Below are 25,751 nucleotides of genomic sequence, written 5' to 3'. Positions count from 1 at the left end.
TGCATTTTTGCAGATCTTACAGAAGCTTGAACAAAAATAAATGTAATTCAAATCTGTCCTTCTCACTGTGTGGCCACAGATTACCATTTAAATCAAAAAATAGAAACACGGAGGAAACTAAATCTCCCCCTTAGTGTTCTGCCCTGAGTCTCAACAGCCTATGAAGGATTAAATAAAATGAAAGCAATCTAGAGCCTTAAAAAAGGCTCTTATTCATGTTAATCACATTTGCTTATTGTACATTAAGATGGACATTTTATCAGCAATCTGATCCCAAATCAAAAGGTCTTTTAAGGCTACATCTTTACTGAAATGGAATCTCATAAATGACTTGGATCGCTCTTCATTCATTGTGAACTTGTGAACTGTAGTGTCAGCTTGGCTCATGAATATTAATTAGTTAATAGGAGCTGCCACACCCACCCCCTGGGTAATAATATGGTCTTTTGATATACCAAACTACTGAATGATTACCATACTCACATAAAATAATAATTCAAATAATTCAGTGATAGTACCATGGTACAAAAAAAACCGAAATAAATAATTCAATCATAATTCTATGATAATAATCCATAGTTTACTTTATCTACAACGGTGTTCTTACTATGGGATAGTACTGTGCTGTCATGGATCCTGACACAATATGCCTCTCGGGTCCGGATCCCACCTCCGCACAGGACACTGGTATTGCTATGGCGATGGTCCTGCTGACTCAAAAGGGGGGTCACCTGGCATGGATTCCAATTGGTCACCCTCCACTCATACCTATATTTGCAGCCAATTAAAATACACATAAGACAATTCAAGTCAAATTAAAGAGTCATGTCTTTTCAGTCTTCTGCAATGAAACGGAAGTATCAAAATATCTTTTCTTCCATATTGTGACGTACATCCACGTGAAACAGATTATTGAAAAAGAAAAAAAAATCCATTAGTTGTTGATTAGATGGAGGCACATCTGAATGCGAGCTTGCAGTCGATTGTAAGAAAGGGGTGAGTTTATGCGGATGAAACTGATGAGAAATAGATGGGGTGAATTTTCATTTCTTGCAGACTTTAAGAACTAATGTATTTAGAGGAAATCAAGACATTTGAAAAGATTTGGATGCGCAATTCTGGCAATGCAGTTTCTTCACCTTGGGCACAGTGGCAGTGTGTCTTCCAGAATATTACAGCTTGCTTTTTCTTCCAGGGCGGGGCATGGCTCTCCTCCACCAATGGCTGCTCTCTTCAGGCTGCGGCTCCTGCTTCTGAAGCCAGGTGATTGGTCAGATGTCCGACACGTCTTTGAACATGGACTCCAATGTGACCAATCAGACACTTTACAGTCTCTGGGCATCACACATGAACGAAAGTTTACCGGGCTGTTGTCATGGTCGCAAAGGCTGGAAGTGAGAAGGAAATTTACAGTGTCATAATTTGCTATTATTATATAATCAGAGCTGGATTACATGTAATCTGGATTACGTAATCAGATTCCAAAAATCAAGTACTTGTAATTAGAGTAAACTACTTTTTAAAATACTCATAATCAGACTACAGTTACTTTTTTATGGATTACATGATTACATATTATTTACACGATGGCAGTAAGTTGTTCACAATTCATTAATTCTCCTAATTTTTCATTTTTTTAACATTTATATTTTTTTCCCCTAATAAACCTGCCGCTTATATACGTCCGTGATTCTTCGAGTTTTTCCAGCAGTGAGGGGGAAATACAGCTAAAATATAGATGAATATATACGAAATATATATATATATATATATATATATATGAATAATAATAATAATAATATAATAATAATAGTACATGAAATATAGATGAAATATTTGATGTAGCAGTGATATTGCTGTGAATTTCATGTTTTTCAATATTTGTTTTTGTAATGTTGCTGTTTTCTAAATTTACTTAATTTTAAGTAAATATGTTTTAAAATCATAAGATGTGATTTTGTTTTATTCAGTGTTACTATCAGCAAACACTAAAAGGTACATTAGTGTTAGTATTTTAAAGTATTGACTGTCCATACATTGCACTTTAAAAAGAATCTGTTGAGGCTCTTGCTGGTGAATAGAATATACTTTTTGGAATATATTTTTTCTTTGTATCTGTCAAAATAGTAGATTATCCTACAATATATGTGACATCAAATAAGAGTTAGCACAAAAGTAATCTAAATGTAATCCAAAAGTAGTCAGATTACATTACCAAAAATGTGTAATCTAAGAGATTATATTACTGATTACAAATTTTGTCATGTAATTTGTAATCAGTAACTGTTTACAATTCATAAGTAATCTAACCAGCTCTGTATAGAATATAATATCATTTTATTTATTTTTAATTATATATATATATTAGGTGTGTAACAGTACATGTATTCATCCCGAACCGCCACGGTACGGACGTCACGGTTCGATACATGCAGTCAGACGACAAATACAGTCAGTCACTTGCCACTCCACGCGCCCCCTTCACTCCAATCCAGAAGGGTGCGCGTGTGGTAATGCAATGCTGTTTGCTAACCGCCACAACAGGAAAAAGTGCAGAAGAAGAACAGACGATCTAGGCATAAAAAATGTTTACGTGTAATCTCTCAACCAGACTTTCCTCTGCAGAAAGACTTCAATAAAACAGCTTGAGAATAATATCTCACATAGCATTACATTTACCTCAGGCAAGTCATTTAGTGTCCACAGCATGTTAGTTAACTAGAGAAATGAACTCTAGAGGGGAGCATTTCACTAAATATATGCACTATATTAACTTATATATTCATTATATTTAAGCTACTTTACCTGTTAATAATGTCATAATTATTTAATATATGTTTAAATAAATTTGACATGAAAACAAGTTATGATAATAACTGTGTAGATGATCATATTTCAAAAAATAATTGAAAAATGATTTTATAATTAGATTTAGAAGTTAATGCAAAACCTGCCTTATTTGTAATTTACATTTTTTTTTATTTGAGTGTTTATTATTATATCTAATATCTCATATATCTACCATATCCATACTGAACTGTGACTTTAGAGGTACGTTCCGAACCGAACAATCATGTTTGTGTACCGTTACACCCCTAACATATATTATGTGTAAGCAATATGGTAAGCAATAAGGTTATATGTAAGCAATTAGGTACTCGAGACTAGTGCTGTATTGTGAATAAGTCACGGCTGTATCGTGGATAAGCCGAGACTTATTCACGATACAGCACAGCCTCTCGTACCTTATTGCTTTTATAAAACAGTTACCATACAATACAAATATTAAAGCCAAAAATATGTATCAATGCAACTTTCATGAATTAAACTTTGACCAAAAGCTTTCCTTCTGCCAGAAAAAATAGTCCTTGACCGTGAACAGCAACAGAAGTTACATTATTACGCCATTAGATGGCAGCAAAGACTATCTTTATGAGTGTGTCAGTCAGTGGCGAAGACTTTTACATTGAAAAGACTGAATTGTTGTGAACACGGAACAAGATGCAACTGACAAATGCTTTGACTAACGCTGTCAGTCACGGGAAAACCCCTTAACTGTTAAAAGGACAAGATAATACAGGACTGACCTGAAGGAAAATGCTAAATCTGAATGCAGGTAATAAACTCGCTCACTTGATCTTTTTCTCACAATGCTCTTCTACATAATGCAGTAAGCTTCAATGAACAATATCAATTGAGAACATGTAGTTTACGTTGCTAAGGGTGTTGTGTAGTGATACACAGAACCGTTGGGTGAAGCGGTCATAGCCGTGTTTTATCGTGAATAAAACACAGCTATTGACCAATCAGAATCAAGGACAGGAACTAACCGTCTTATATATATATATATATATATATACACACACACACACACACACACACTGTATATGATTAAAAATAAGTATAAAATATTAAAAATAATAAAATAAATCAACAGATTACAATTTCAAACATTACACTGTTTAGTTAGTTTCAAAGTGTTTCATGTTTGTTTCATTGCCTGTTTTGAAGCTGTTGGCATGCATTTAGCCTCTGGCTACCATGGCAAAAAAAGGTAGTAACATAAACAGAACATTTTTCAAGCTGTCTCTCGAACTCTCCAAGGCTTTAGTGTTGCTGCTGATTCTCACTGAATATATTGGCATACAAAACAAGCTAAAGCACACTATGAAATCCTGGGAGAGAGAGAGAGATGGGGTGGTCCGTGGGTGTTCAATTTATTCAAAAGTTTAGTCTGGCTTAATACAAATGCAAAAAAGTTTGCAAACCGCAAGGGAAATCTTGTAATCTGCAGACATAAAATGATGTTAATTTATTATGCAGTGCGTAAACGAGTGGTTCAAATAAAGACTGGCATTAGCATCTTATTGTTTGTAACAATATTGATGCTTGCTGCATAGCATAGACAACAAAACATTGCTTGCAAAGTATTGATTGCAAAGCGTGCATGTTTGACCATAGAATTGGCATTGAATAAATATTAGCAGATTATTGAATTAGGGGACCACAAATGCACAATGAAATACAACAAAAATGTGCTAATCTTCAGTAAACTATTAAAAAAGTATTAGTTATAAAGGGCCAACAAAAGAATTAGATTCAATTATATTTCCATGTTTCACTGGGATGAGTTTGATGCACAAATGTGAAACACTGTTAAAATTTCACTTGGTAATGAGAATTAAAACAGAAATCATCAAACTCAGGTGGGATATTTAAATTCAGATTTATATGCACATTTTTATATGCACAACTTCATATGCTCATCTTAAGTGTTGGATGTGTTAAAAAAACGTTTCCCATAAAATATTGGTTCAGTCAGACCACCTTTTCTTTTTTTCCTCTTGAGCTATACACATTTTGTCAATTGATTCGGATTCAGAGCGCTCTCGGATGGATGGTATGAGAACTACATAGAACTGGAACATTTGGAGCAAATCAAAAAGCATAACGTACTTGTCTCACTAGATTTCTGCTGTTCTATAGCATGTTTGATAACGTGGATATTTTCAGAACTGTTTTTTCCTTTTTCATATTCACTGCAACACACTGCAGTCCTGCGCTCTCTCTCTCTCTCTGGAGCTTATTATTTTAGTTTACTGGAGCAACAAGTACTATTTCCATTAAAATCGAATGAAAAATTAATAAAAAACAGCAGGCTTGGGATCTTCTTGTAAAAAGAAAAGGTGAAAAGGCTTCACTTTATTGCATCACCCACAACAGAAAGTAAAATTTAGATTCTGTTATTTGACAGTGTAACCAGCAATGCATAAATAAAAGCCTGTTCTCTGATGAAAACAGTATCATATGGTACAATGGTAATCCATCTGCACTAGGAGGAAAGCAGAGCTTAATACAGCAGACGCTAATATCCTCACTGTGGAGAAGCATTTAATAAAAAAAGGCAAATTTATTGCATAACATTGTTGCATAACTGTGTGCTAATAGACATGTATCATTTATTCATGGTCGGATCAGTAATGAGTATTCATTGCACCTCTATTAGACCGCAGTCAATTCTGACTACATCTACAATAGTTCTTTAAAAGCTTTTATTACACAACTCTCTCTTTATTCTGGTATCTAAGTATTTTTGTAAAAAACTAAACTTTATAATTGGTCAGTTTCCTACATCCAACATCCATCTCTTTTTCTCACATAAAATAATTTAAACTGAAATCAATATTTTAGGGCCATTTTTCGGTAAGTAGCTGTGGGTTCTGGATTACACTGTGGGGGTTGAGTTTCACAAAACAAAACAAAACAAAACAACATACAAAAAAAACAAACAATACAAAACATAAAATACAATAAAACAAAACAAAATACAAAATAAAACAAAAAAAACAAAACAAAACAAAATAACATACAATAAAACAAAACAATACAAAACATAAAATAAAAAACCAAAAACCAAAACAAAATACAAAAAACAAAACAAAACAAAATAACACAATAAAACAAAGCAATACAAAACAAAATAAACAAAACAAAACAAAATACAATACAGTACAATAAAACAATAACAAAACTAAAAACAAAACTAAAAAATAAAATGGTTGGTGCTGTAAACGGATGTGTGCACTGACTGATCAATCTGTGGATTGAGGGATGTGAGAATGGATGAACAGACTGATTTGATTGATTGGTAGATGGGTGGGTGAATAGATGGATGGATTTATAAACTTATTCACTCATTATTTCATAAAATGGATGCCCACCTTAACATGGCATTCTTCCCATCACTCCTAGTACAGCGCAGTTGCCGAGTCTGATAGCCAATTATGATTTCCCAGGATACTTTGTGGCCAGTTTCATCATAATGATTTTGATGGTGAATGCTCTCAGTGTGGCGTTTGATCATGTATGAAGCCTTGACTGTTTTTTTCCCATCAAGGTCAAAATTGAAGTCAACTTTTGTCTTTCCAAGAGGCGCTGTCCCTTTAAGTCTGCAAGGGCTCCAGGGCCCCACCCACAAACTGTAGCTGTATTCCTGTTGGTCAGAGGGACAGAGGGCAGGGTGGGCATTGTCATGGTTACAGGGACGTGTCTGGGTGAGGCTGGGACAGTCTGCTCCTCCATACAGGGGTGTTGCCAGCACATGCCTGGTGCGCTGTTGGAGGGCCGACCCGCAGGTGCGGCTGCAGGTAGACCAGTGGGTGAAGGCGGAGACGACGCAGTCGATTGGGCAGGGTAACAAACACGCCTGCTCTCGTTCTGGAGGTGAAGAAAACGCTTCACATACATGCAGGCTCACCTTGGTGCTGTTAGTACGCTTCACACACAACACATCTCGCTTTTGTACTCCACGCTGAGCGGTCACACATCGACTGGCTGGGAGGAGAGGACTCGGGATGCAGGGACCCCAAGGAGACAAGCGCCACTCAAACAGATCCTTTTGCCATTCGCACATCTTCACACACACACGCTGGTGCGGTGGCCGATCAGATTGAAAGCAATTGGACTGATGTGTGCTCCAGCCTTCTGAATGGACACACCACACCAAGCGACTCTGGAGCCCGACAGAACCGCAATCATTGGCCACACATACACCCCATACACCTACAGGAAATAAGAGAGACACACACACAGGATATGAAATGAATTGTATTACTATTGTAACCACTGTCTATTTAAGCCCAAAACAGGCACAGCGCTGAGCCTCTATTCATCTCACTTTAACTCAGAAATACTGTACAGGTACATGTGGATTCAGCCAGCCAAGATGGATAATAATCTTTAATCATTTTAGAACAGCACTGTCAGAAAAATGAGCTGGAGAGAAAGAGAAGGAACACTGACAAATTCTGGATCATACCTGACAAAATTCTGAAAGTAGGGAGCAATTGTAACATTTTTTACATTTTCTCACAGGGTATTGCAAATCCACCCGCCATCTCTTGGTATAAGTAACATACAGTACAGTATGTATATACAGCTGCTAACTCTGCTGTTTGTTTTCACATGTTTAAAAATAACAGTATCATCAGCATACATTTGCACTTGTATCCCTTCACACTGTTGCGGGAGATCATTAATATACAGGCTACATAGTAAGGGACCTAACACTGATCCTTGCGGTATACCCATTGTATAATGTAGGTTACAGGACTGAACACCTTTCATTTTTACACATTGTTCTCTGTTTGATCATTTTGAGGATATCCATGCTAAAGCTCTAAATGTAAATGGAAACTTAGAGACAGTTTAGAAAGAAGAACACTGTGATTAACTGTATCAAAGACTTTACGCAGATCTTAAAATATAGTAACTAGGGATGCTAAACTACGTTAAACTACTGCACACTGATGACCACTAAAGAATGCGATGTTTAGTGTCATTGGTAGTGCATTCGCTTCGCATGTCAGCAGCGGCTGGGCCGGGGTTCGAGACCGACTTGGAGCAGGTTGGTTAGAATTGGAGTGTGAGTTTTGGAGGCGGAGCAATGAAGAGAGGGGTGGGTTTGTTTGGGTTGATTTCAAATAGAATAATTTAGTAGAATATTTCAGTAGAATAATTTACTCTAAAACCAAACTGCATACAACGTAGACCATCATTAACTGTATTAATATAGGATGTCAGCTGTTCTTCTCTGCAACCTTTGAGAATACTGGTAGTATGCTTATAGGTCTTTAATTACTAACTTCATAATAATCTCCTGATTTAAAAATAGGAGTAACAATAGCTTGTTTCCATGCAGTGGGAAAAACACTATATTCAAATGACAAATTAATCAAATTAGTAATGAAGTAATGACAGGAGCTAAATATCTAAATATAGTATCAAATTGATAAGCGTCTCTACATTTAAAATTTCTTAGTGAGATAATAACTTTTTAAACTTGCGTTTCATTAGTCATAGTTAGATTAAAACCTTGACCCACAACATCAATTGTAAGAATTATGTCCCTTTTTACAAATTTGTCCCCAATTCATTAATAGTTTCTTTATTAATTCTGTTAAAAGTAGCAGCAACACCATAATCATCATCAATTAACTTTCCCTGAACTTTAAGCTTAAAATCTCCTATAAAATTTGGTTCTTTCTGTAAGAGATTATCAATATTATATAATAATAACAATTCAAAAGTTTAGGTTAGTAAGAAATTAATACTTTTATTCAGTTTGGATGCATTAAATTGATAAAAAGTGACAGTAAACACATTTATAATGCTACAAAAGATTTCTATTTCAAATAAATTTTCTTTTGAATTCTATTTAAACTAATAATTTTCCACAAAATTAGTGTTTCATCAAATCAATTAAGCCTTGGTCTGGCCCCCAACATAAAATAAAATAATAAAAAATATGATAATATAATGTAATATAATTTTGAAATAAATTTGAGTTACTATATTCCTGTAATGCACTGTAAAGTAATAATATCAATGTTTTAACACTAAAGAATACTGTTCACCTTAGTTTAGCAGTAATTATATAAGCGGTTAGTAATTTTGTCTATTTAAAGCATACATCTAACATTGTTATAATGTGTGTCCAACTTAGACTTTTGCTTTAAATATACAATATTCCTAAGTGATACAGTTACTTCTGACCTCACAGCTATGATAAAATCCTGGATGTAGATCATTCATTTTAACCTTTATTCAACATCTTTTAGTCATAATTGTTTAAATTTAAAAGCAGCAAAAGCTGCCATCTGTTGAAATCGCTTCCATTATCCCCTATTAGAAATAAGGAGACAGAATGAATAGAGAAGCGATAGGAACAAAGAGAGGAAAGACAAAAAGGCAGAGGGGGACAGATGCTCCAAGCAGACAGTGGAAGTCTGACATCATTGCTATCATTCCTCAGGGGATGTTAAAGGCCGTGTTCCCTTCATCAACCCACCAGTGAGGTCACCAAATAGACCTACCATCCTGCAAATGCCATCTAATGCACAACGGCGCAGACAAAAACCATGTGACAGAGCAAGCGAGCCATATGGGGTGACATCATTACTGTATGAGCACTGAGGTCAGCCAAAACCCTCCAGTCAGAGCCGAACACACATTTGATCATTAGACTAGGTCTTCACAGCATGCTAATAATTACTGCTCGTGCGCTCATCCTCCTTAGTCAAATATCAATTTACTCAGAGGCAGGGGGTTCAGGTAAGACTTTAACCGCAGAGGCCTGTCCTACAGAGATCTCCTAGCTAATCAGGATTCTGATGGATGGCATGCTGATTAATGACTCTAGATGTGGGAATAATCACTTTGAACTGAAGCAATGTGAGAAAAACCACCAGGAAAGAGATTTTCTGTTGTTGTGCTTTTATCTGTCTGAACTGACATTTTTGGGGAGGAAAATGGAAAGACAAGGATAATGTGAAGCTTTTAACCCTCAAGTGTGGGACATTTACTCAAGCTTTTCTGTAGGAATTTAGTGGAAACCAAAAATGCAGATCTATAACCATTGATTCTTCATATCCTTATGAAATTATTTATCGATTTGGCTGCAGTCACTTGTACATACACTAGCATTCATCAGTTTTTGAGGTTGGTAAGATATTCCAATATTTGAAAGAGGTCTCTTATGCTAACCAAGGCTGCATTTATTATTTTAAATACATTAAAATAGAAAACTGTTATTTTATATTGCAATAATATTTCAGAATAATAACGTTTTTACAGTATTTTTTATCAAAATTGATCAAAATAAATCCTTCTGAAATCATTCTAATATGCTGATTTGGTGTTCATGAAACATTTATTATTATTATCGATCTTGAAACCTGCTTTATATTTAATAGTTAATATTTTTGTGGAAACTGATATATTTTTTTTTTCAGGATTCTTTGATGAATAGATGAATATATCAATTTGCAACACTTAAATTACACATAAGGCAGTTTTTGCATTAACTTCCGTTTCTCCAATTCGTTGTTGAAATATAATCATAACTTGTTTTCATGGTGGATTTAAAAGTAAAATAAAGTAAAATATAATTAATATATAGGTTAATATAGTGCATATATTTAGCGAAACAGTTCATTTCTCTAGCGAACTAACAAGCTGTTGACGCTGAATGGCTTTTCTGAGGTAAATGTAATTCTACGTGACCTATTATTTACAAACTGTTTTACTGACATCTTTCCGCGGCTGAAACACCGATTAAACAATTAAATGAGATATGATACGTTTCAGTAAGTTGTACTGTATCTTTCAACATACCTTCACAGCAAAACATCCAGTGTTAAATTAACACTTCCAGTGTCACCCGGTGTTTATATAATCCGGTGTGGATTATATAAACACTGGCAATGTTAATTTAACACTAACAATGTTCATTTAACACTGGAGGTTTTACTGTGTTCATGTTCATTCTGTAGTAGTGAAGAGGAAGGGATGATCGCATTCACTCGTGCTCCGCGCTGCCGTTTGAATTGAGGCGCCGATCTGTCACGCCACATCAAAAAGCGTCAAAACGGCATTTATTGTTTGAATTTCGTGATAAAATGGACAGAATCTGAAAGATGGCACTTTGTTTCTTATCGAAAGTAACAAAACGCAGAGCTTATTGCGATTATTAGTGGTTGATGCAGGTTAAAAGTGGTTAGGCTAAAAAGCATTACTGTGCATGCCCCCTTCTGGATTGGAGTGTGGATCGCCTGTGACTGACTGTATTCGTCTGCATGAACCGAACTGTGACGTGTGTACCGTGACGGTTCGGGACGAATACATGTACCGTTACACCCCTACATTATACACATTTGAGCCCTCATAAACCATATATACAAGAACACACACACATACACACAGACTCACAATCACATTCACAGCTGTGACAAGTTCCTTCCAACTTTCAAACCGACTTGTATGTCTCACAGGGAGTTGATCTTTTATCTCCCTCCATTTCTCATGTGGCCTTCATTGAAACATAGCAGGCAGGCGGCGAGAAACAGAACTGAGATACGAGCAGGACCCTGTCCCTTGGTGTCACAGCAACTTAAAGCTGTGAGATGGGATGAGGTCACTCCGAGGGCATTAGAAGCAAAGTCACTGTCGGTAAGATTGTGAGTGGTTTTACTCCATTTTGGCAGCACTAAGGCAGACGTACAGATTGAACTAGGATATCGTATCAAGTAGAATCCAGATTATCAATTTCTATTTACTTGCAAAATGCAAATTTGAGTGAAAATTGAAATTGGTTTTCATTCCCGCAGGTTTTTCCTCAGGCAAAACCCATCGGCCTCCACAGCTGAAAATATTTTATTAGCAACAATCAGAGGCTTTGGTTCAAACACACCTGAGACAGGTTATTTTCCGCTATTCAGACTTTCAAAAGCTTTAATCACCAACAACCCACAAGCCTCCCTCTATGGTGGGATTCCTCAGTGGCTGTACTTCCATTATGAAGCAAACAAGAGTGCTATACTGCTTGCTATACCACCTCATCACCTCACGTTGACAACAGAGCTCATTTTTAAAACATTTTATGCATTTGGCAGATATTTTTTGTCCAAAACAACTTTAAACAATGCAAGTTATAAATTTTCATCAGCACATGCATTCCCTGACAATCAAACCTGTGACCTTGGCAAGTCTTTGCCAGCCTAAAAAAATTCAAACTAGCAGCTGTGGAAAGTTTTTTAGTGCTTCAGTACAACTTTTTACCATGTATACACTGCAACAAAACTAGATCGCACTCATTCTTAGAAATATAATTGGACCTCATTATAATCAACAAGATCTTAAAGGGATAGTTCACCCAAAAATGAAAATTCTGTCATCATTTACTCACCCTCAAGTTGTTCCAAACCTGTATGAATTTCGTTCTTCTGTTCAACACAAAAGAAGATATTTTGAAGAATGTCGGTAACCAAACAGCTGACGGTAGCCATTGACTTCCATAGTACTTTTTTCCATACTATTGAACACTCAAAAAAAAAAGAAAGAAGAAGAAGAAAAAAAAAAAAAAACTTTCACTGTTATTAGTTTCACTCAAAGCATCCTTGTTCACATTACTTAAAGATGTAAAATAAGTCTCTGATGTCCCCAGAGTGTGTATGTGAAGTTTTAGCTCAAAATACCCCCCAGATAATTTTTTATAGCATGTTAAAATTGCTTTTTGTGGGTGAGCAAAAACGTGCCATTTCAGTGTGTGCCCTTTAAATGCAAATGAGCTGCTGCGCTTAGCCTAAGAGGGCGGAGCTTCAAGAGCTGATTCTCTGCTGTCAGGATTGAGTCAGGACGCACTATAATGTCAGAAACTGCGAATATATGCTGCATGGAGATAGAACAGGTATAATTTAGTTTAATTATGGTTATAACTTATATTGTCTTCTTTTTTTTTATCCACTATATTAGTACAAGCCAGTTTACCGATGAGTTTTATAATGTTTATTGTACTTCACACAAAATAAGAAGCGTCCTTTTTCACTCTAGAAAATCTCTGTAAGAGCTTAATAAAACACAGTGCAAGTGTGCATTAAAATATTATCCATAAATGCTCTCTCTCTCCCTTGCATTATCATCAACATACATAGCGAAGCACACAGAAACAACTAATACTAAACAAATATATAAAGACCTTATGCCTGTTCGGGTGGTGCTTAATAAACCGGTAAACTTTTTATCTGTAAATCAACTCCGATGAACTGTAATAAAGTGCTCTCACCTACTGCCGTATCCAGTATCACTCTGGAGACTGTAAGCTGGATCACAAACAGTTTGTACAGATCTATCCTTGAGTAACAAATTTTTAGCTCAACCTCTGTTTTGTATTGTCCCTTTGTATTGACATTCGTTCACAAAGCAGTCCGGTGTGAAATGATTTGCTCAGACATAAACAAATTTTGGTAGAGTTGAGGGAGCATTTTCTTCAAAAACAAAATTAATCCACCTCGTCTTCAGCAGCTCAGATTTCGGGAGTAAATGGAGAGAGCTATGTGGATTAATCCATCCAGTTACAGAACACCTAAAACACTTGGGAGACATTCTCGTCAGTGCAGCAATGGCGGACTGTGTACAACTCGCTGTGAACTCGCTCAGGGCGGTTCTATGTTAAAACGGCAGTGTCTGTCAACATTCGTGGCCAGGGCCTGTGGCTAATGTGATGTCACATTGCCAGGAACCTGCAAACGGCTTGTGGTGAGACACTGCTTATGATTTATGGGGATTAAAAAAAAAAAAAGAAGTGGTTGGATTTTTAACATTATAGGGTGGTTGTGTACACACACTGCCAACACACATTTATGTCCAAACACCATGTGCAAAAGTGAAAAAAGGTCCCCTTTAAAAACTCATGTAACTACATGAACTTAATTTAACTGAGTTGTTTCTACTAAAAATGAGTATTGTCAGCTTTACTTAAGTGTTTGTTAAGTCAACTTAACATTGCTGAGTGAAACGCACAAATTAATGTTGACATATCTAACTGGGCAGTGGATCCATAGTTCCCAGCATGCTCTGCAAGGGACTGCATTAGAGTAAATTTAGGGATTAAAGTGTTATTTTATGTTTTTCGGTAAAGGGAAGGATGTTGTTAGTTTATGTTAGTGTTTAATGTTCAGTTATGTTGGACATTTAGAGTAGTTTCTGTAATGTTTTTGAATTTTGTGGTTACCATTATGCAGAAGAGTGGCGCCAGTGTTTATGCTGTGAGTACTCATATATGTTTATAGGATGGAATTCCTGCTCTCAATTCAATTGAGTTTGTTCAATGAGTTATTTTTTTGAGTGCATTTTGTAGAGCAAATAGTTCATTTAATAAGGTAAATTAAGTCAATAAATGTGTTCACCTTACATAATAAACATTATTAAGTAAACTGCACATATAAATATTATGTAACAGTGACAAATTCAAATGATTTGTATTTACTCAAAGAAATTTTGTCAGCTTTACTTGAATTTCTTTTGTTCATACAATTAAATTGTTATTTGTACAAATTACTCAATATAGTTGTGTGGAACCACTTGACACTGCTTTTTTAAGTAAATCCAACAATTCATTTTTTTGAGTGAAGTCAATGGGGCCCTGGGCCTGTTTGGTTACCCATATTCTTCAAAATATCTTCTTTTGTGTTTAGCAGAAGAAAGAACTTCAAATTCAAACTTCAGAATGGTAGTGTATTATGCATTAAAAAATATTCTCTTAGTAATATGTGTAAACCAACAACTAATGCGAGTACAGGAATTTAGATGCTATGTAGATGCTAAGCAGCACACAACTATCTAAAAAGTTTGTAACGTTACTTTCAAAATAGATGAATAAGAGTACGCACATTCAGGTTAGTATAATCGGAGATTGGCTACAGTATCATGCTACGAACAAGTGCACTGGTACATATGCTACACAGCACGACTCAACAACTCAACTTTTGTTTATGCCGAAATAAATCAAATTATGAATTTATGATGTCTGAAAGTGTCAGGACCATTATTGTTGTTTACACATTTTAAAAAGCACAAAACATTTCCTGACCCAGAGGTCTCTAGAGACGGGCAGCATCCTCCCTCTCAACAGTGTGAAGAAATGTTCTTGTCTGACACTCACACACTTTTTGGACGCAGCAGGGTGAAACAATAGGGCACATGACAGATTAATTACTCGCTAATGGTCACAGATGCAATTACAGTGCTTTTCTGCCTATCACAGACACTTTAACAAAAGAAATGGAGCTGTTTTTGGCCCGTCACGATTCAGTTGGAGTCTGGGCTGAGGATTGGTGGATTTGACATCTTAAATTCAAAAGGCTTGGGATGTTGCATTTCTGTCAAGTTTACATAGGTGTCCTGGCAGAGTAACTGCAGGTGTAGTTCTTCAAATTAACTATGAACATGTTTTACTAATATTTGACAACCAAAAGACCCAAATACTTTAATTTTGAACAACGTACAGTGGGGATCGAAAGTTTGGGCACCCCAGGTAAAAATTTGTATTAATGTGCATAAAGAAGCCAAGAAAAGATGGAAAAATCTCCAAAAGGCATCAAATTACAGATTAGACATTCTTATAATATGTCAAAAAAAAGTTAGATTTTATTTCCATCATTTACACTTTCAAAATAACAGAAAACAAAAAAATGGCGTCTGCAAAAGTTTGGGCACCCTGCAGAGTTTATAGCATGCACCGCCCCCTTTGGAAAGCTGAGACCTGACAGTGTCATGGATTGTTCTCAATCATCGTCTGGAAAGACCAGGTGATGTCAATCTCAAAGGTTTTAAATGCCCAGACTCATCTGACCGTGCCCCAACAATCAGCACCATGGGTTCTTCTAAGCAGTTGTCTAGAAAACTGTAACTGAAAATAGTTGACGCTCACAAAACAGGAGAAGGCTATAAGAAGATAGCAAAGCGTTTTCAGATGCCAATATCCTCTAATCGGAATGTAATTAAGAAATGGCAGTCATCAGGAACAGTGGAAGTTAAAGCAAGATCTGGAAGACCAAGAAAAATATCAGACAGAACAGCTCGCAGGATTGTGAGAAAAGCAAGTCAAAACCCACGTTTGACTGCACGATCCCTCCAGAAAGATCTGGCAGACACTGGAGTTGTGGTACACTATTCCACTATAAAGAAATACTTGTACAAATATGGTCTTCATGGAAGAGTCATCAGAAGAAAACCTCTTCTATGTCCTCACCACAAAAATCAGCGTTTGAAGTTTGCAAATGAACATATAGACAAGCCTGATGCATTTTGGAAACAAGTTCTGTGGATCGATGAGGTTAAAATATAACTTTTTTTTAGCAAAGGTACATTTGGAGAAGAAAGGGCACAGAATTTAATGAAAAGAACCTCTGTCCAACTGTTAAGCATGGGGGTGGATCAATCACGCTTTGGGGTTGTATTGCAGCCAGTGGCACAGGGAACATTTCACGAGTAGAAGGAAAAATGGATTCAATAAAAATTTCAGCAAATTTTGGACGCTAACTTGATGCCATCTGTGAAAAAGCTGAAGTTAAAGAGAGGATGGCTTCTACAAATGGACAGGATCCTAAACACACCTCAAAATCCACAGTGGATTACATCAAGAGGCGTAAACTGAAGGTTTTGCCATGGCCTTCACAATCTCCTGACCTCAACATAATTGAAAATCTATGGATAGACCTTAAAAGAGCAGTGCGTGACAGACAGCCCAGAAATCTCAAAGAACTGGAAGACTTTTGTAAGGAAGAATGGGCGAAGATACCTCAAACAAGAGTTGAAAGACTATTGGCTGGCTACAAAAAGCGTTTACAAGCTGTGATACTTGCCAAAGGGGGCAGTACAAGGTATTAACTCTGCAGGGTGCCCAAACTTTTGCAGACGGCATTTTTTTGTTTTCTGTTATTTTGAAAGTGTAAATGATGGAAATAAAATCTAACTTTTTTGACATATTATAAGAATGTCTAATCTGTAATTTGATGACTTTTGGAGATTTTTCCATCTTTTCTTGGCTTCTTTATGCACATTAATACAAATTTTTACCTGGGGTGCCCAAACTTTCGATCCCCACTGTAGCTATAGTTTTATCATTTCAATCCCAACAAGCCTCTTTTGCCCATTTAAAAAGGTAATCATGTACTCACTCTTATTCCAGACCTGTATGACATTCATACATATTTTGTAGACTATTTTAGATGTTTTTGTAGGTCAATGGAGGTCCAAAGTACCACACCCCATTAATTTTTAAAACTTAAGACTTAAAAAAAAAAAAAAAAAAAAATCAAATTTTTTCAAAATTTCACATAATAAAGAATTGTATGTGTGCATGTATAAATATATACATTTCCTTTTATGTGTCCAAATATATTTTGGAGCTACTATATAAGTAAACTCTTCAAATTAAAGGTTCTAAAAGGGTTCTTTTGCAGCGATGTCATACAAGAACTTTTTTTGGTTCCCCAAAGAACCTTACCGTGAACAACCATATTTTTTCTTAGGCCCCGTTTACACTAGTGCGTTTTCGTTTTAAAACGCACAAGTTTTGCTATGGTTACTCCTGTCGTTTACACTACACTGACATTTTCGAAACTCGAAAGCGGAGACTTTCAAAAACGCTGCAGACCACGTTTTAGTTTGAAAATGTAGGGTTGTGTTTCAGTATAAACAAACCAAAATGGAGACTTATGAAAACGTTGTCATCTTTAGCAGCCGTTGTGCAGTTAAACTCTGCATATTTTAATACTGCAGCTGCCTATATGTGCAAGAGGCAACTGTTTACACTTGTACGCGCATGCCCAGTGTGCATGAACAGTCATGTGACATGCGTTTTCGGTAGTGTAGTGTAGAGGGAGATCGTTTCTGAAACTCCGTGGAAACGCCAGTGTAGACAAGGATCGTTTTCTTTTTTCGCCATTTAAAAAATTAAAACGCACTAGTGTAAACGAGGCCTTAGTCTGAACTTACGTTTTAAAAATCTAAAGAACCTTTATATACTATAAAGAACCTTTTGTGCAATGAAAAGGTTTCATGGATGTTAAAAGTTCTTCATGGAGGTAGAGGTCATAAAGATAATGCAATTATCCATCTCGGTCAATTTCAACCTTTTGACAGTCTTTTGTGAACTAGAACTCCTATATAGAGACATATTAACATTATAGAGATATATTAACAGGAATCATCTCATGAACACCAACTATGATTTTGTGAAAGGCTCTGTGTGCCCTCCACGGTAATCAATCAAACAGAGAGAAAGAAAGAAATGAGTGCACAACTAATGAACTGAACAGAAAACAAAAGACTAATGGATAATATATGGTCAATATTCACTGCTGAAGAATTGCTCACTTCTTTTCTGTGGGCTCTCCATATACATACAAACAGAAAAAAAAAAAAAAGAGTATTTGAAAAATGAAAGAATGTGTATACTCATGTCTCATCACATATTGTACTGTGAGAGATCATCACTGTCCTATCATATTGGCAGTCAAACAGCTTCATTCTTGGTCCTGTTCATTCCATGGAAAATAAATCATAAAAATGTTCTATTTATCTCTTTTGCCTTAATGAATCTCCTATGTATTGCATTATACTGAAGACCATTGTGCACATTTACATCAGTGATGTCTGAGTACCTTCACTGAATTATTCATGAGAAGACTTGGCCCTATCCTATACGGACACTTTTTCATCTTGGTGACAAATAGTAGTAGTAGTGGTAGTAGTAGTATGAATAAATAAATAATTTTTTAAAAGCACCTTTCATACATAAAATGCAGCTCAAACTTCACAGGTCAGAATATATATATTTTTAGAAAAGAAAAACAGCAAATGTGTATTTGATTGGTGCAAAGGTATAAAGCTTTTGAATCCTAGTTTTGTGTATTTTTCAACATCGTTGTGATATGCTATACCAAGGCTTTCATTGTATGACCTGCATACTTCTATGCCATGTTGTATATTTTATTTTAATGCACATGTGAGCTGCATTTTATGTATGAAGACGTGTTCCTGTAGCTGAAACAGTTGAGTGTGGCTGATGCAACAACTTGAACTGCAAAGTATGTAGTGGATTAAATCACCTTCAGAATGTCAAGAGAAATGTTAAAGAACTAAATCAAGGTGAAATCAAAGTTGAGGTTTTATGGATTTTAGAACATGTCTGTTTAGCTTTATGCTACACTGTAAACCCTAACGCTCAAAATACTTAATTGGTTTGAGTAGGACAAACTTAAAATAAACAAATTAGTTCAGTTAAATTAACTGTTATGAGTATTTAGAACTTTCCTTTTCTTCTGAGATCACAGCACTGACATATTTTAAGTAAACTGAATTGTTTCATTGTTTTGAGTTGTATGAACTAATTTATTTTAATTTAGAGTAACTTAAGTTTAACTGAAACTGGGCTGGGATTTCTATTTCCCAGCATGCTTTGCCCATGGCACTTGAAATGGAGAGTAAATGCTAAAATTAAGTGTAATATAATGCATTAGGGTTTATAGTGAAGTAATTAACCGACGCTATCTCATGACCAATTCATACGTATTTTACGAGGTGGCTAATTCGTACGACCTCACTCGTACGAATTCATACGATTTGCCTAAACCCCAGTGATGGGTAGGTTTAGCGGCGGGGTTAGGGGTAGGTCATTCGTATGAATTCATACGAATTTGGCAATTCGTAAAATACGTACGATTTAGCAAAAAACAAACTAATTTGTACGAGTGAGGTCGTACGAATTTGTACGAATTAGCCACCTTGTAAAATACGTATGAATTGCCGTGAGATCGGGTTGAAATAACTCCTTTGATTTGCAAGAACTCAAAATAAAAAAGTGAATTAACTAAATCTTTTATGTTAATTGCTATCAAAATGTATGAGTTACCTCACTCAGTACTTGAAGTTAGGAGCAATTAACATGCACGAGTACTGCAAACTAAAAACTTGATAGTTCTGCTTACTTAAAATTGGGAACATCATAACTCCAAAAATTCGATGTAACTGATTACCTCAAATTTTTTGAGTTAGCCCAACTTATTGGGGTTTACAGTGTAGTGTCCTCATAAAAGCTGACAAAATAAACTATATTAACAGACATACAGTATGTGCACAGAATGTAGTAGTTCTCATTCAGAAACAGACCAAAAATTATGATTCATCTTGTTTGCCGTGGCATGTACACATTTTTGTCCACGTTAGATAAAATGACAATGTCTCTTTCCATAATACTGCTTAAAAGCATCTAATCTGCTCTTGTCAGACTGCCTGTCTTCATCCATCTCTTGAAGGTTAATTTTCACCTTCTTGTTTTGTGAGACAGAGTCATTTTCTGTCCAGTTCGTGACGTCAGACCGAAGAACTCCAGGGAGACTGGTTCAAAATTAGGTTTTCAAGCCTTCAGAGTGCTTTTAAGATTCAAACTCAAGAATCTGCTCTCCTGTCTCAATGTTTTTCTAATTTCCAGGAAAACTGAACAAGATTAAACGCAGACAGACACAAAAAAAGCTCAAGAAAATTAGACCTTGAATACAAAAGAAAGTGGGTAGGTGCACAAATGAGCACTTCTTCACACACAGAACGAAACTGGACACACTCCTTCAGGATGAAACCAGTATTGATTTTACATTCCAGGAATCATCACCCCTGTGGACCTGCAGAGCTGCTGTTCGATCCACACACAGCACGAGAAGAAACTCGCTCGGGGCCTCTGAGAACTGACCACTGCTTCACAGAGAAACTTCAACGTCCTCATTTCATCCTTACTTCATCTATAAAACATTTTCACAGTTGCCTTCATTAGCATTAGACCTGTTGATATGTCCCATCAATCAGTTCGGGGGGACTTTTACAATAGCTTTCGAGGGGAGTCAACTTTTTAAAAGAAACTTCAAACCAAAACTATCTTTTGGTGCCTTCTAGTTATTGAAGTGTAAATTTTTTAAACAAATCTGTGATATTTATGATATGTAAATCGATTACAAATTTTAAAAAGAAATGAAAGTAGCCTAAAGCAAAATGTTTTGTCCGACAATGATCCTAACTTACCAAGACTGCATTTATTTGATCAAAATACAGTAAAAATCAGAAATATTGCGAATTATAATTACAATTTAAAATAACTGTTTTGTATTTGAATATATTTTAAAATGTTATTTATTCCTGTGATTCAAAGCTTAATTATTAGCATAATTACTCCCGTCTTCAGTAGGTGTAGGAATCACAGGGTACCTCACGATACGATACACGATACATGGCTCATGATACCGATAAAATCATGATAAAGCAATTCTACGATAATCAATACATTGCTAGACAATCCTATAATGATACATCATGATATCTGTCTAACTAGGAAAACAAAATGCCATGAAAATGTTAAGTGCAGGTTTTCCAGACTTTGGACTTAAACGTGACAGGGGCATTTATTATTTTACTCACACTGCTGTCTGCCATCCCATTAAAAAAATTGTTGTGCTGCTTCTAGTTTTTTTTTTCAGCATTTTTGATGACAATTGTAACAATTTAAAATGTCACTTTTGACAATTTAATGCATCCTTGCTCAATAAAAGTATTTCTTTCTTTCAAAAATCAAAACAAAATAACAAAATCTTACTAACCCCAAACTTGCGAACAATATGTGAAAATGCATATTAAATATGTTTTCCCCATTAAAAGGTTTTTACACATAAAGAAATAAATAGTAAATAAATCTCAAAAAAAGATGATACTTACATAAAAAAAAAACATGAACATGCATCAGTAGCCTATTAAAAGCGGTTTTATTTTACATGGAGTGGTTCGTTTTATGATGACCTCCGTGTTCAGATCCCATGACCATCCGAATACTGCTAATTTTTCCCCTATAATCTCTCTATTACTGGACACTTTTGCTTGTGCAAAAATGAATCTGAATTTTTATTTTTGGGTGGACTATTCCTTAAACAAGAGTGGTCAGACATCACAAACCCACAATTTGGTCCCTGCATCCAGTAAAGGAAACTGAATGATGCTCATTTCCGTGTTTATTTACTGAGAATGGCAGTTGCCTGATATGAACTCCCTGCCTGAGGTCTTCATAGGCAAATGTTGGATGTTTTGTTACAAGTTCTGGACAAGTGCTTAATTGCAGCATCTTGAAATAAGCTCACAGTAGCTTGGATGGGCCGGACGGCATTAATAGGCCAAGTAATAATCTTCTGTTCTTTGTGAGCTGTCAATCTCACGCTTAACAATTGTTGCCATGGTGACATGAGGAATTCTCAGTGCAACTCCAGCTGGATATAAGATTGATCAGACTTCACAGATAACACAGGCAGATGGTCTCACAGTTTTCTGAACTGCTGTACATACATGCCTCCCGATCAAAGATCTGCGGCAACAAAGATCAATATCCAACCTTGAGCACTTATTCTTTTCTATTCACCAGTTCTGTTTCCCTCTATCAAATGCAGAATAGAAATGTGCATTACCTTGCTTCTCGACTGACTGCACTATACAAAAAACTGTCATTCACACATTTGATTATGCAATCCCAATATGTGACTTCTCCAATTGGATCTGACCACAGAGAAACAACAAAAAATGTGTCAGAATTCTCTGGCTCAGGCAGTAATTGGATCTTACAAACACAAACTGTGTGTTTAGCATTTCTGAAAACCCTGAAATAATTGATGCATTTTTTGTCTGTGAAAATATCAGACTAAGATTTACCCTGTGCTCTGTTAAAGAAATAATTCATGCAAAAATGGAAAATATGTCAACATTTTCTCACCCTCATGCCATTAGTAATACTGTATGATTTTTTTTTTTTTTTTTGAAAAGGCTTTTTGAAGAATATCTTGGTCATTCTCAAAGCAAATGAGGACTGATGATGTCAAGATCCAAAAATGACCCAAAAAAAGCACGTTTAAAAGTATCTTGTGCACTATATTCTTGTGCACTTATACTATATAAGTCTTGATATGATAGCTTTGGTCTGACAAAATGATCAAAATTTAGATAAACCTTTGAAAACCTTAGCAGCCTATGGCACATTCATCTGAATGAATAGTTCTTTTGATTTGGATTTTTGGTCATATTTTTTTTATTTTTTTTTCAAAAAGTCCCCTTTTGTGTTCTACAGAAGAAAGAAAATCATACCATTTTGTAACAACATGACAATCAGTAAATGATGGCAAGTAATCATGGTAGAAAAATACAGCGTAAATGAATTTCATCCTGTCGTACCAAGAAAAAAAATATTGTCAACCCACCTGTTTTCCAGATGTACTGGCTTTTTTTTGGTGCTTCTGCCCCCAGTGGAAGAGACATTAGTGCTACATAAAGGAGAGAAGCCCACAGGGAGAAGAAAAAGGTAATCTCATGCCTCAGAAATGCCATCTTCTGTCAGCCTGTTGGTATCTAACCTGCAACAGAAATACACACAATAGCTAGTTAATTAGTTCTAGAAAGTTAAGACATCTTATGTACAGTTTCATGAAAAAAAAACAAAAAAACAACACATCAGCGTAGACAAAAATACCACAACATTCATATTTTTTATTTTTTTGCACGTTGCTATGCAATTTCTAGGGTGTTGTGGGTGGTTGTGAAGTGGCTGCTTACTGGACAAAGTTTGGTTTCTCCCTGCTTCAATGTAAGTCTATGGGATCTTTTGGCCCATTTTCTCCAACAAGCATCTGATCATATAGAAAAGTAACACCACACCTGAGTCATTCTACAATTTAGGGTCGATTTCATGTCCACTGATGATAATTTTAGGTTTTTCAACAATTTTCATCAGAAATATAATATTTTATCCACTAAAGGAAAACATATAATCTTGCACAAATATTTGTTAGGTGAAGCTGCCTTGATGTTTCTTAAATTACAATTTTTTGTCTGTTTTTGAAGTGTTTCTTGAGTTCAAAATAATGAATTATATATATATATATATAAAAAGTGAATTTCTACATCTAAGTACTTCAGAAAAATAGTTTTTTTTAGACTGAGTTTAAATTTATTTTAAGAACATCTCTCATTTTGCTCATGCAAAAGTTCTATCAACTATGTTATTGGTCGAACAATCGCCTGCAAGGCTGCAACTAAAAAATAGTTTATCACAACACTATGTTATCACTATTTTTTCATCTGGTGAACATTTTGAACATTATTGTAAGCATTTTCCCCCCAATATTTTATATACTATAACCTATTGTCAGGGAGTATATTAACTGACCATCGACTTATGTTAGGATTTTTATGGTTTGCAAAGTTTTTTTTAAATTCAAATTTACATTGAAATTTAAGGTTAAAATGATCAAGAAAATAATGTAGCTGGCCAGACAAGGCCTGCCATTGAAATTAGTCAAAATGGTGAAATCCTAAATAATCAAAAATTAAGCAATAAGATATTAAAATATAAAATCATTCTATAAAATCCTTCCTTTTCTAGAACAGAACAGAACAAAGTGCTTCAGCTTATATTTTACTGAGTAGTACTAATTAACTTCCAGCCACAGATCCAGATGTGTTTCATTACCTATATGTTGGTTTAAATATTTCTCAAGTTGTAGCACAATAAGTCAGAGGAAGTGAGAAATCTAGGATTTGCCAGAGAAGAATACCTCCCTGGAGACACTGGACATATTTCACAAAAGCTAAACCTGTGAAATCCTTCCTCTGTATCTGTTTTTCTCACTCTTTGTCTCATTTTATTCTCCTGTCTCTAAGGCACATATAAACACCTTCCTGAGGGGGAAAAATATCCATGCAGTCTCTTGAAGGGAATTCATTGGCGCTCGTTAGAGCTGACTGGATGAAGCGTGTGCTCTGCTCAAGGAGAACATTTAAAGAGATGAACTGGACACAAAGAGCCGTGGCTGATTCCACTCAGCTAAATTACGTCTGCCACATTCCCACCATGTCAAATCCATTACTTAGGACAGAGAAGAAATGTTGAAAAGAAGAGGAGGGAAAGAGAGAACAGACAGAAGGTGATGAAGAGCAGGAGAGATAGTGACAAATTACTGCATAGAGATATTTTTTTTATCAGTAGAATTTTTTTTAGCTGAATGACTAAATTACAGACAATTAACTCCAAAGAGCCACTTACTAATTGTGGATCTCCACTGGAACATCTGTTTCAGGCAAACAGTAGTCAATTAACCCTATAATTTGGAATAGAACAGTATTGTATGTCATACCATGATATGGTATGGTACTGTACAATATAGTGCGGAATAAAATCGAAATATATAAAATAAAATAAAAATAAATAAATAAAAAGGATCTAGAAAAATAGGTAAAAATAAACAAATATAAATGTAATATAAATGTAAGCAGAATATTCGATCAGGCATAACATAATATTTCCTAATATTGTGTTGATCCTCCTTTTGCTGCCAAAACAGCCCTGACCCGTCGAAGCATGGACTCCACTAGACCCCAGAAGGTGAGCTGTGGTATCTGGCACCAAGATGTTAGAAGTAGATCCTTTAAAGCCCGAAACACACCAAGCCGACAGTTGGCCGTCGGGCAATTTTTGTTCATCGGCCGACTAAGTTTTCTCAGTGTGTTCCGCACCATTGGCTGAAGTTGGTCCTCGTTGGCATTTTTTCGGCTGATGAATCGGCGTCGGAGCTCATCGATCAGTCGGGCCATCTGATCATTCTGATTGGCTGTTCAGCTACTGCCACCTGCTGGTACGGAAAGGCATTTCTTCTTACGCAGGCACAGAACAGACGTGCTACTTGGCTGTCGGGTGTTGAGTGTCGGTTTGGTATGTCAGGGCAACTTTGCACCCAGACGCTGCATCGGCTTGGTGTGTTCCGGGCTTTAGTCCTGTAAGTTACGAGGTGGGGCATCCATGGATTGGACTTGTTTGTTCAGCACATCCCACAGAT

At 35.9% G+C, this 25,751-nt stretch overlaps 1 protein-coding gene across 1 annotated transcript in view; it reads right to left on the bottom strand.

Annotated features, from left to right (window-relative positions):
- The window catches only part of LOC127522439 (thrombospondin type-1 domain-containing protein 7B-like), a 56,152-nt gene that overhangs the window by 14,273 nt on the left and 16,128 nt on the right, over positions 1-25,751 (bottom strand). The window contains exons 2-5 of the mRNA XM_051912417.1: positions 23,121-23,273; positions 6,222-7,062; positions 1,140-1,388; positions 608-768 (exon numbers count right to left, since the gene is read on the bottom strand). Coding sequence (XP_051768377.1) covers positions 608-768; positions 1,140-1,388; positions 6,222-7,062; positions 23,121-23,247 — 1,378 coding nt within the window. The 5' untranslated portion in view covers positions 23,248-23,273. The remainder of the gene's footprint in view (positions 1-607; positions 769-1,139; positions 1,389-6,221; positions 7,063-23,120; positions 23,274-25,751) is intronic.

Source organism: Ctenopharyngodon idella, chromosome 11 (assembly GCF_019924925.1).
Source record: "Ctenopharyngodon idella isolate HZGC_01 chromosome 11, HZGC01, whole genome shotgun sequence".
In the NCBI taxonomy this organism is placed as follows: Eukaryota; Metazoa; Chordata; class Actinopteri; order Cypriniformes; family Xenocyprididae; genus Ctenopharyngodon; species Ctenopharyngodon idella.
This window is presented reverse-complemented; position numbering and strand designations above follow the sequence as displayed.